Consider the following 12,846-nt stretch of genomic DNA (forward strand, 5'->3'; position numbering starts at 1 on the left):
TGAATGCATTTTTCCACATGTTCTGTAAGCACCTAAAGCGTGCAAGGTTTATGGCACACATTTTAATCACAGTTGAATCTGCAAGTAATGATATTCTACAGAACAAAACCGCCATGTATTTCTGTAAATCACGTTCTTCTCCACTACACACTGCAGCTGCATTACTTTAATACAATGAAAGGAAACTATAGGCAGAAAGTGTGATCGTCATGTTATCTAAATTGTAAATAAGTCAAGCTCTAGTGAAGCACACCAATCAAAAGGTGAAGAATACTGTAAGAAAATACAAGAAAAACCCACAAAACAAACTAGCAAGTACACAGTCTCTAAAGAGGTCATAACCCACTCCTTCCTCCACAGATGGGCTGCTGCATGTTGCATACTTTGGGCTTTCAAAAGCAGTAAGCAAGCATTTAACAGAAAGAAGATTTTAGTATTGTATTTTATCTTGAGCTGTTAAATGGAGAGAAATACAGCACTGGCTCTGATTATCAAAACTAATAGTAGGCAAAAGCTGGAACAAGACAGCCAAAGATTAAGGTACAAGGAAACAGTATTTTTCCAGGAAGGCAGAGTGACAACTAAACAAAGAGTCATACACTAAAACAATAGTCAGTTTATTTTGCATTAAAGCACTGGCAGGGCTGGGAATGATTCAAGGATACAGCAAGATTTAAATTTCTTTGCTATATGGAATCTCTGCACTGTATTTTCTCCTTTAACGCCCCAGGGTTTTCAAGAATTCTCTGGCCTGTAGAAGAGAGTCCACCTGTGCTGCAAAGGTGGTCGTGGGAAAAGAGAGGTATTTGCGACTCTGAGAAAGAGGTATGTAGTGTCACTTTGCTGCCTAAGAGCCACATAGCTTAGACCTTCCTAGCTTAGGGAAACCAAGTAATGCAGTTAGCATGGCAAACTGTTCTAAATTTGCTGTTAACCCTAAAGCCCAAAAGAGACCTCAGAGGAGGCAAAGGGACAGAAAGTAATGGTCAAAGGCCTGCATGAACAAAGRAAAGGGAGGGGGGAAGGTTGTTTTTATAGTCCATTTCCCCCCTGCTCCTTCCCTCCTGCTGCAATTATAATGAAAGATTTAAGCTTTGRCAAAGATCACCTCCTTAACAAAACAAACAAACAAAAAAAAGGTTAACCTTACCGGAAACAAAACTAATCAAACCTGAACAGTAACAAAGGGCAACGGAAACATTCACCATATCACATCCTCCTCACCGACCAAAAGCCCAGAGTTTCATCACTCTCCTCCCACCCCCAAATTTCACAATACCATTAACAAGCCCTAGCCCAGGATGCCTCGATTTACAAACCAAATTTGTAGGAGGTCAGCCTTTCATGAGGTCAAAAACCCAGCATGTGGAAAGTGTTTAAGACTTTTATGTAGTGGAGGGGGTTCTTAAAACTACTACTGTTCAAATGAGAAATCTTGGAGCTTCACAGATCATTAGAGGCTTGTGAACCACAGAGAGAAAGGCAGAGTTAGCAAAACAAATCTAGAGTTCCTGTGGGATGCGCTGGTGCTTACCCAAGGAGAGGCTCTAGGCACAAAGCAGGCTCCGAATTAAACAACCGCGAGGACTCCTCAGATTGCACGAGGCCAGAAGTGTTTTATAACCTGGAATGCACTATCCCTTCTTTAAAGGACAGGGTCTAGGGACACTGTAAGAAATAATTCAGTCTGTGCCAGGGAAGCTGGGAGGAAGGGAAGCGGCGCACCGAGAGCGTGTTTGGGGGAGGGAGGAGGAGAGGAGTCAACCGAAACATCCCATCCAACGGAGAAGGACGCATCTCRCCACAGCAATCAAGGCACTTACCAGCACCTTTTTAATGGCAGCTTTCTTACTGCCCTACAGGAATTTGGTAACGTAAAAAGGAACATTATCCTCTGCCAATTTTCTGTTTATCAGATGACCACAACTAACAAGGATTTCCCTGCTAGTTTTTGTGATTTTGTCGTTAGTCTCAGGACACTTACTACAGCTCTCCAGACTCCAAGCTCTTAAATCCACAGATTACATAGGAACCTCCTCTTCCATTTAAATATATTAAAAAGAGGAAGTTTTAAAACTCGTGTTTGCAAAGAAAATTTTAATCTAGAAGATCTGCATCAGAAGGAAACCGACCGCCCAACACTGAGGTTTTTTTAAACATGGGATGTAGAAAACAAAAGGCGTTCTGTGGAACCCGCCTTGGTGGTTGCTCAGCAGTTGATGCTCTGCAACCCCTTACCTTTCTAAAGGCCCTAAGCAGCAAAGCAGTGTGCTTAGTCTCTTTACAGCACAAACGCATGGTGGTGCTGCTCCAGGGCGCACAGTTCTGCAGGCAGCAATGGCAGATGTACAACCAGCAGAGGGAGGCCTTTTTTACTGCAAGCAAAGAACACCACAAACTGAGCAGAAATGGTGGACCTGAGTCTTGCAAGATGGCTATCACTCACAAGCAAGAGTGGGATAAAGACAGCCTGGGCATTTCAYGTGGCCTGCAGCTTCTTGTTTGTTGCTTTCCAGATACTGAAAGACGTTAAGGTACCTGAAACGCATTCTAGTTCTTGGCAGCAAAAGCAATCCACACTATACCTACACAGTTATTCACATATACACGGCTGTGGTCAGGTCTTAGAGTCAGAGTGGAAAATCTTGCAGAATACATCTGTTTCCTTACATGATATGCTGCTGTGATGAAAATAATACATGTGTACCCAAAAGAATAACATCATTACCTGTAAGTAATTAGCCTTTTAGTGTCCTGAGAAGTTAAATTCTATACTTCTGTTCCATGCATTTTTCTTTGTGATACAAAGTAGAAAGGGGAAACAAAAAGGAAATATAGCAAATTCCTACTYGTGATGTTAAATGTTCCTTAAATTATGAGGCTTACAGAGCCTGTTTTCCCTATGCCATGACCCCTTTAAACAAGGGTCACTACCCTTAAATCTCCATTCTCAATTTATTCCACAATCTGTATAATTCCAGGGAGTTTTCCTTGGCAAGAAAGCAAAAGATAGTAATCAAGCATCACTTCTTTTTTACAGCTGTTTTGAAACAAAAATGACAAAATGAGTGCATCTGTCTACTGAAGTTATTATCATCTTGCTCTCACAGCATAGTCATAGCAGCATATTATAGGATATTTACGATTGAGAACTGTATTTGGGACTAATTCAAAGCCAAGATAACACTACAGATACAGTTTGTACAGTGCCATCTGGGGTAGGATACGACGACTAAGGTCAATGATCTGTTGTATAAGAAGAAAGTTAATTTCATGTCCACTGTGTCAGACAAGACACATTAAAAATACAGCTTACTTTCTGCCAACACTGAATAGTCATTTTCTGGTGCACAGTCTTTCGCCCCGAAATGGGCTTGCTCCATTGAACCTCACATTCTGGACAGCAATGCAATATGTCTGTGTTAAGGAACTGCAGATCACCCTAATTTTCCTGTAAGCATAACTGTCAGAATAGGTTAAAACTATTTATGTTTTTTACTTTTGGAACTTGACAGTTCAAAAAGAAAAAAAAGAACAACCATCAACCAAAATCAAAAAACTGCTGCTTTTGAAACTGTCATTCCTCTCAGTCTGCAAACACAAACACAAAATGGCACCAGCTGGAACAACATCTGGACAGCTCTTTTCCAAAATCCTGAGCTAAGTGTCATCCTCAGTTATACTGGCTACAGTTTAGTTGCCCTCTCCTTCCTGTTCATCAAGAGGATATTGTTAATTAATCCTCATTATCCCAGACTAGGATATGGAAGCAGTGTGGATGCTGAGGAGGAGAAACTCAAGTAGCAATACACAATGCTCGTTCTGCAAACATAAGCAACCAACCAGTCTGGCAAAAGCTATGCATGATCAGACCCCACTGACTTCCTGTGGATAACTAAGGATAAAATTTGGCCCAGATACATGCATATAGATACACTCACACAAAAACTACGGGTAGGCAACAAACACCAAGTTTAAACACACGAATTGAATTAGCTGCAACAGCTGCTCATGCTTTAATGCAGTTTGTTTTTCAGTATCAGGCTTGAGTAATGGCCTTAGAACTCACCACTTGCCAGATAAACCACATCTCCACCCTTTCTGAAAGTTCTTCTATACTCCACACCCGAAGTTTTAAAAGCTAGTGTTCCCATTGCATGGATAAGAGAAAGGGCCTAACCAGCATCAGAGACGCACCATCTGAGGCATATGTTCCGCTCTAACATATTCCTCTTCCGACTCAGACTTGTACTGTGATGTCCTCCTCTGGTTTTTCTTTCAAAGCAACCAYCCCATCCTAGAATGCTGTGTCAATTTTCAACACAGTCTTTAACAGGCCATAAAACTAAGCCATTCAGCTATGTATGTCTTTCACAGATTAAATCAAGGACTCCTAGGATGTGATTTGTTCAAGACCACTTTTATATCAATGCAACTAGTATAAAGGACATGGAGGCTCATCTTCCTGCTCTACCACAGGTGTCTTCTGTGTCCCTGAGCAAGTCATTAGGCTTGCTTCCAACTCAGCTCCTCATCTGCAAAAAACACACCATACCCCACAGTGCTGTGTATTAGGAACAAGATTAAACACTACAAGATTCTCAGATATAAGTCATGGGTGTTGAGTTAGTACCACAGAAGGATTACTCTGAGATTATTCTCTAACGAACTGTTTCAGAAATCAGACACCATGCAGGATTATACAGAGAAAAATCTTTTGCACCATGTAGTTACCCAAATTTTGTAACACTAACACTGTTCTAAGACAGGATGTTCCACAAACATTACTGCTACTTCCTGTTTCTATTTTCCCCTTTTGAAAGCCATCTTCAAGGTTTAAAGCATATTTTCAAACCCTTACAGGGTAGAAAAACAAATGAAAGGAAGGGATTGGTGTTCTGCATCCACTGAAAGGAATCTTGCCAAGACAAAAGACTCAACCATGGAAATAAAACGTGCTATCTGAAGAAGATACTTATTTTTTGTACTCAAGATTCACAAGCTCTTAAAACTGATGTCTGAGGATTTGGCACAATCTGAAAACAGCTATAAAAGAAAAACAATAACAAAAAATTAAAAGAAAAAAGTTAATACCTTTAATATCTTTCTTCATAGAGAAAGAAACATGCAGAATGAGAAGTACCCAATTGTTGATCAACCAAAACACTTTGACCAGAAGTTCACATTCCTTCAGCACAGGTACAAAAGAAAGAATTCACAGCAAGAAAACAAACTAACAATAAAATGCTTACGATAGTGAATTATAAACAGAAGGTAAGGAAAAAACAGAATTATCTACAGTCACCAAAGTATTATTCTCTTTCAATTGTTGAGGAGGACTCAGACAATATTGTATCAGTTTCCCAAATAATCTTGGCTTAGATCTACTATGTACTTTTCTCCACAAAGCAGAAATTGTCCTTGTTGGCTCTTTGACAGAGCACAGTGCAATTGGCTAATGGTCCTCTTTTGCTTGCAACAACATTTTATGTCTACCTACCTCTAAATCTTCAGAGAAAAATAAACAATGGGTTTCAATCTTGTAAAGTAAAATAAAAAAACAAAATCAGAGTGCAAACAATAGAGCTGATTTATCATCCTAGCTGAACGCAATCCTAGGGTCTAGCTGGCACAGTGAATACACCTTCTAATTTTACTTCTCTCTTCATCTATGAAGGTTTCTTAGTGAGAAACTCAAATAAGTAGCCCAGATCCTGAGCTGATGACATTACAAATTACCTTTAAAACATAATAGTAAATTAATGCAATAGAAAATGAAGAGAGCATAAGAAATTTAAAACAAAAACACAATGCACATTAGGCACTTTGTCTTTGATTTTACCTACTTCAGCTGAAATTGAGTGACAYGTGTGTGAAAAAGGTATTTTTGTCTTTGAAAGATGTAACCCTAGTTCTTAATCAGATGGCCAAGCACTAGTGGCACTAGGCCATGAAACTGAACTCTTAAGAATCAGCCAACACAAAAAGGCAGTTTGCAGAACAACGACCCAAGACAGAAGGGAAATATACCTTCAGGATAATGTTATACTTTGAGAAGAAACTTGGAAAATGGAAAGAAAAGGAACACACATGGTATATAAACCATGAAACAGGAACTGTGGCTCAAGCTTATCCCAAGCGTAGAGTTAGCAGCTCCATTCACCTATAAGATGTGAAATCAGTTTTAGAAATAATGAAGATATGGTGTATACCAAAGACAAAACAAAACTGTTAAATCTCTTCAAATACTTTTCCAAACCTTCTGTTTTATTATCCAATAAAATGGTTACATTTGTAATGGGTTTACCAGGTAACACTTCTAAAATCAAGCCAAATCAGAGTGAACACACTTAATGAACATCCATGGTAGATAATCTGGTCTTTGCGAACAGTTTTCAGCTCAGTACTGCTTAARTTTAGAAATATCTCCATCCGAGCTCAGCTTCTAAAAGTTCAGCATTTCATAAAGTTATTTGGCATGCTCATTCTGCCCCTGGTGTGAAGTCTGAACTGAACTACCGCATGCTTCCTCAGTACACTGCTTTATCTTAAAGCCAAACATACTAACATACTGGYCCCCAGCAATCAGCTAAGCTAGTCACTCAGTTAATAAATACACAAAAATAAAAAAGGGAGACAGGTTCCCTACTGAACTGTTTATTATGCAAGCGAATCTACAGTTTTGCTTACACAGGGAAAGCAACTAACTGATGTCTTAGTCTGTTTTTCAAAATTGACTGAAGCCCAGTAAGATATCTGCTACGTCTAGAGGAGGAGAGGAAGAAAGGGAGGGGGAGAGAAATCATCTTTGGTTATCATTTTTAATAGTCTAAAGCCTTGTCTCTATTTTAACAGGAACAAAACCTTCCAACTGTAATATCCATAAGATAGAAGAACTAGTGGCACTGAGAGCTGAAATGAAAAGAAGCAGTGGCTGTTTATGTTGGCAGTCATTTCAAACTCTAATGGAAAATTTCAGCTCTGACTGCGTCTAGGCTAGAGCGAGTTATTAAGGAAAAAAGGTTCTGCTCTCAAAYGGAAAAGGCTTATATCGCTTGTCCCTATTTGAATACTCTCCTGTAGCAAAGACAAATCAGGAAAAAACGTGCCAGGACCATGCAGTGTATTAATATCCCATCGTTAAGGGAACATACCATTCAAGCAAAATATATTTCCTTTGGGAAAGAAGAATAGCAAGTAATAACACCCATGCCACTTACACACAATTAAACTCAGCTATTGGTGAAAATAAGTTACACCATTACATGTAAATATTAAAAAAATAATGTGGGGCTAACTCACCACTTCATACTAAGGGACTGAAATACATTCACCTAATTACCCCCCCCCCTTTTTTAAGCACAAAACTGCTATTTGAACAACTATGCTGAACGAGAATCATTTTATTTAATCTGCCCGTGAGCTCTTTGCACAAACATTACTAAGGCTGTTTGCTAACATGAATAGTATACAGTACTGATGGTACAGAGGACAAACACCTTGCCAGCCTACACACATGGTAACTGCAGTGACCTTTCAGCTACCACACATTTGCACTATATTTAAGAGCGACTCAGGAAGCCAATATTGTATATTATGTAACACAAGATTAAGCATTAATGAGGCAAGAATAAAATTGTTTATCTAAACCCCAATCTAAAATTAAACAGAAGTTTATGCTGAAAGCTCACACTGCACATATTTTGTCTCCTAATATTAACAGAGCACAGCTTATTTAGTCTCTGAGATAAGTCCCAACAGCATTTAATTTGGGCAGAGAATTTTTACTGCCAAAAGAGAATTTTTTTCCTAAAGAAGAAAATGATGTCTATTTAGCTCTTATGTGCATAAACACTAGACTGCATTACAGGTATTTTGATGTAAGGAAAGCAGTTGATATTCACTACTTTTATTAACACTGTGTTTCAAAGCTAAACACAGATGCATCCAGCCAGAGGCAAGACCTTTAGCTTGCACTCTTGTCGTCTCTTGCTAAGCAGCCAAACCAAAATTCACACACACCAAAGATGCCTATGTGCTCAATAGCGAAATTCAAAACAAAATTAGACTAAAGTCTACATGCCTCTACAAAGACTCACTGTCCTCTTTTTAGACTTCTCACTAAGCAAGCAGCTCTACAAGGCTCACTATGGTGCCTCAGCCTGCCAGGAAAAAGATAAGCAATTAGACCACGGTGACAATCACTGTACCACAAACCTTCACTGAGGAATGCTATAGGAGTCAGTCAAGAATCTCAAAACATTCAGGTAGGTGTCATCCCCCGTTTTATAAATAGGCAAAGGAGGGGGAAAAGTCCTTGGGGCCTATTCCAATGAAGGATTCAGTGATTTCACGGCCTCACTTCAATTACAGCATACGCCATTGCTACCTACTGATACAACTTGTTATTCTCCCTAAACCTATGCGAGGTTGCCAAAGAGACAACCTTCTACGTTTCCCCCATTTCTACTGGATAACTGACCAGTACTAGACACTTAAATTCTGCCGGTCAGCCAACCGATCAGATATCGAGAGGGCTGCAGGAACGCACAACCAGGGGAAAATGAGCTTGCTTTTTCTGGCAGCATGGCCTTAAATAGTTCAAGACAAGTATGAAACTGTACCTTAAGTAAGGCTTACAAAACTGCTGCTGGGTGACCTGCACACGAATAGACAAGGACTGAAACAGGACCCAGCTCTGAATTTGGGCAAACTGACAGCAAGATTTGGCGCCCTCTCTCCCTGCCCTCGACTGGACATTTTTGCTCTGCACACGCAAGGACGCCAGTGTGCTCGCCTTCRTTCCACGTCTCTATTTACCCTCTGCTATTTAAAAGAGCACAGGAAGTCCAGCTCCAACCTCGTAGGCATTTAAGTCTATTTATCTCGGGCCTATCGCAATGGTGGTACTTCTGAAGCTCTCAAAGCCAAGTAGCTCAGTGTAATCATCTAAGGAATTCAGAGCACTACAGAGAATTTTTAATGCTTCAAGTGTCCTGTGTTACCAGAAAGTTTCAGCAAATAAACTCAAAACAGGAGAAAACAAAAAACAAAAAAAACAAACCCACAAACTAAAAACATATAAAGCCAAATCAGATCATTGAAGAAAACTCGTTGCTAGTTGCACGTTTCTCCGGAATACCACAAGGTTAACATTTCCTGATCTAGCCTCGGTAAAGCTGTTCCCTTTTCTTAATCAACTCCAGCATTCCCGTTTCAGCAGGGGGCATGCTCAGATAAGAACTAGCTTCAGTTCCTGCCTCTTGCTTACGAACGCCTGAAGAGAAGAGAACGCTCGGCTCTGTACGCTCCTACCCAGGGGAACCTCYCTCAGCCGTAATCGCTTTGAAATAAACGGGAAGAGTGAAGGCCTAAACACCTACCTTTGATATGCAATAAATGCCTTCCTTCATAAAGACCTTTTCTTACAGGCTATTAATTTAGAAGAAACTATGTCACAGTTAAAACACCTAAGTTGACAAACACAGGATTTTCTTAAAAGATACGGTACATTAACTGTGGAGGGAAAAAAGCACAGACAACTCAAACAGGCATTCCTTGTGACGCCTGTGAAAACTAAGTACAGTGTGACCTAATTCTCATCTCTCAGCAAGGCCTCTTTATACTCCCCAATATTTTAGAAGAAAAGTAATGCAGTAGTCACATCTACATTCTCACTTCCTGTATAGTAGCATAAACCTGATTTCATATAAAAAAGGCCTAGTCACTACAGCAAGTTTGTACTTCTACCACATTACTTATCTGCCACTACTGCAGCGTTCCAGCTGCAGGCTTAAGGAGGTATTAAGAAGAGTCGTTCCCCAGTGAAAGCAGCATAAATACAGATGTCTAGAAAAGGCATGCATTATACAAAAAGCTTGATATTAAGGAGATTTAACTTTAAGTAGATTTTTCCGAGAGGGAAAAACACGAGCTCTCCTTTCAGACTTCAGTGACTAGTTAGGTTAACTCTAATAAATTAGAAACGTACAGGATGCATTGACCTATAGCCTGGTTTTCATTTAGGGCAAGTAACTTCATCAATGTCCCTGACTCACTTTAAAGCAGCTTTTGCAGGACTTGGGAGTTGCCGTAGAAGTTCTCATGTCCATATAATCATTTTTATTTAGAGTCTCACCTCATGTTAATATGGTGGCTGAAAAGCAAAATAAGGTCTTTTTTTCTAGCATTTTTGGAATTGCTAGAGGGTTATTTCATACTGCAATAGAAGGATGACAGCCAAAATTATGAAAAAATGCAGACAAATTAATTCCACTGCCTTGTAATTTGCAATATTCCTTATTCCGCTCTAAGGAGGGAAAGCAAACTGRATAGTCAAACATAATTTACTATAGCCTTTACTTGGTATATTGTACTATAGCAAAACTGCTGTAAATTTTATCTGAAAAAGATTGTGTGTGCGTGGTGGGGGGGAGGCAAGGAGGAGTCACACCAGAAAGGAAACCTGTGGGCAAAAATAGGAAACAGAGATTAAGCAATCTACTGTAGGTCAAAGGTTACCTGGGGCTCAGTTACCACTAGGGGCTAAAATAGCCTGTGCAAGCCCATCAACACCGGCTTCCCGGCTGCTCAGACGCAGCCTTTCATCCTCACTGCACTGAAAATTTAGGCCTAATAAAACAAAAAACTAACGCTCAAACAGTGATAACCTGTATCATATTCCACACCCCTTGCAAGCTTGCAACGCTGTTACGGAGAGCCTTAGGCCTGACACCCAGGTTCAGATGCACAAGTCGAGCGGCACAGACAGGCACGCACGGTCCGACAGATGTCCCTAATTACCAGTTCTTTCGTTTTTCTTTTCCTCTCTCCTGCAAACTGTTTTTCTCTTTTGCAAACACACACTTCATATTTGAAAGCTTATTTCAGAGTAACTGTAAACAGAATCAATTTTTAAAGGAATAACTGACCTCTCAGTAACTTTATTATCAGCAGAACACATTTCTGAATTAAACACCAGTGTGTCCTAAATACATTGCTGCCAGTTATTCTAAAGAAAAGAGGAAAGGAGGACCATTTATGCTGACTACAGACGAGATTTGTTACATTGTGTTAAGCAGCATGCTATTTCTGCCTTCTTCCTAACCTGTCATCTGTTCTAAAACAGGACTTTTGTGCCTCAAATTCCATCAAAATACTAAAGCAAAGTCCACCTACRTTTGATCTGGTTATGTTTTCCTATCATCCCCAGCAGAAGCAGTRAGTATATACACTTGGCTGAGGCACKCCAGGAATCGTCTCACACTCCCCTCTTCGTTCAATCCATTTGGAGCCATTAACTATTTACCAATGAAAGACTGTGATGTCACGATATCATGTCATGAGAACATCTCAGGAAAAGAGAATGGAAACATCCTAAAGTAAGTGAGAGATTTTAAAATAATTTTATAGTAATAGTGTTCCCCACTGAACACCCAAGTTTCACAAAAAAGGACCAAAAAAAAAAAAAGGCAACCTCATCTCAATTATGTTTTAAATAAATGTTTTCAGGATTACCAACACATTGTTACTTACAAAAACAGTCACTGTGATTCTATTTTCATTGAGTTATTTCTCCCTCTAAACTCAAGAAAAACATGAAAACTGCTTTCCAAAACCACCCCCCAGCAGTTAAATGACACCTGCAGAATGGACACCGAAGCTTCTAGAGAAGCTTGGCAATTAGGACTAATGGAAAACTAACTAGATTCCCAGGGCTTCCCAAACCCTCTTTCCTCTGAAGAAGTCAACTGCTCCTCCCAGACCATCTCCTTTTCTATGGACTTGTCAGRATTTTAATAGAATTTGACTGTAAAGTAGCTTTACAAAGTTCAATAGAGTAATAACCCATGAATCAAATCAGATACTGAAGTTATACGTTTGCCGTCCACATGTTCTAGGAACACAAGGAGTTAAATAAAACCACCAAATTGTGCAGATCCTAAAAGCAGCCAGCACATACCTCCTCCTTCCAGATTCAATTAGATTTTGTTTTGTTTTAGGCTTTCTTTAATTACCCAGTGCCATTTGAGCCCAACTTGCTGACATATATGTATTATCCCACCATCATGTCAGAATTTAAAATTAGATTTGGGCTCCACAAATACACCTCATCCAACCTCAGTGACTCTGTCAGCAATAAYGGCTATTTTATGTAACATCATTCATTCACAAGACCTAAAAACTGCACTTAAAATTACAGCAACCTCTGTTAGCTCTGGATTTTTCCTCCGTTTATCTGAGCAAATTCAATTCAGGGCTAGATGAAAATAGTTTTGTAAGATCAAGCGCTGAAACAGCAGGAGAAAACGCAAATTACATAAAGTCCAAAGGCACTTACAGTCTCCTTATTGGGAAGCAACTCCTTTCGGATCCTGAAGAAGTTCTTGCCGTACTGCCTCAATCCCTTAATAAAACGTTTCTGCGATAAAAGATAACAAAAATAGGGTGTCAGCAGAGAAGAGAAAGATCTTGCTAGTCAGCACAACAGCCAAACGAGGTTCTTAGCTCGGGGACTGCTGATAGAAGAAAACGTACATGCACACCGAGAACGGGCAGGGAAAGGCTTCAAAAGATACCGGAAAAAAAAAATCAAACCGGATTCCCTTTTTGGCCAAACTCCCAACATCCGAGGCGCCGAAGTGCGTACCGCGGGCGGCTCTTCCGCGACGCGAGCCAGGCGCGCTGCCGCGCGTCTCCTCCGCGCTCCGCGCCGTCCTCCGGCGGGGGCAGGCGGCAGCGCCGATCTTCGGGGCAGCGGCTGCCGGAGGAGGCGCCGCCGCCGCTCGGGATCCAGCCCCGGTCCTGGGCGGGCCGCGGCGGCTCCGCGCCCGGGCGCTTCCTCCC

The 12,846-nt window shown here is 40.5% G+C and overlaps 1 protein-coding gene across 5 annotated transcripts in view; it reads right to left on the reverse strand.

Annotated features, from left to right (window-relative positions):
* RERE (arginine-glutamic acid dipeptide repeats) overlaps positions 1-12,846 on the reverse strand; it is a 201,357-nt gene that overhangs the window by 42,466 nt on the left and 146,045 nt on the right. For 4 of the 5 annotated variants that reach the window (XM_085298978.1, XM_085298976.1, XM_085298975.1 and 1 more), the window contains one exon: positions 12,341-12,421. The exons of the other annotated variant lie outside the window; for it this stretch is intronic. In XM_085298978.1, coding sequence (XP_085155104.1) covers positions 12,341-12,421 — 81 coding nt within the window. The remainder of the gene's footprint in view (positions 1-12,340; positions 12,422-12,846) is intronic. 5 annotated transcript variants of the gene reach the window in all.

Source organism: Rhea americana, unplaced genomic scaffold (genome assembly GCF_003343005.1).
Source record: "Rhea americana isolate MKP2758 unplaced genomic scaffold, rheAme1 scaffold_143, whole genome shotgun sequence".
In the NCBI taxonomy this organism is placed as follows: domain Eukaryota; kingdom Metazoa; phylum Chordata; class Aves; order Rheiformes; family Rheidae; genus Rhea; species Rhea americana.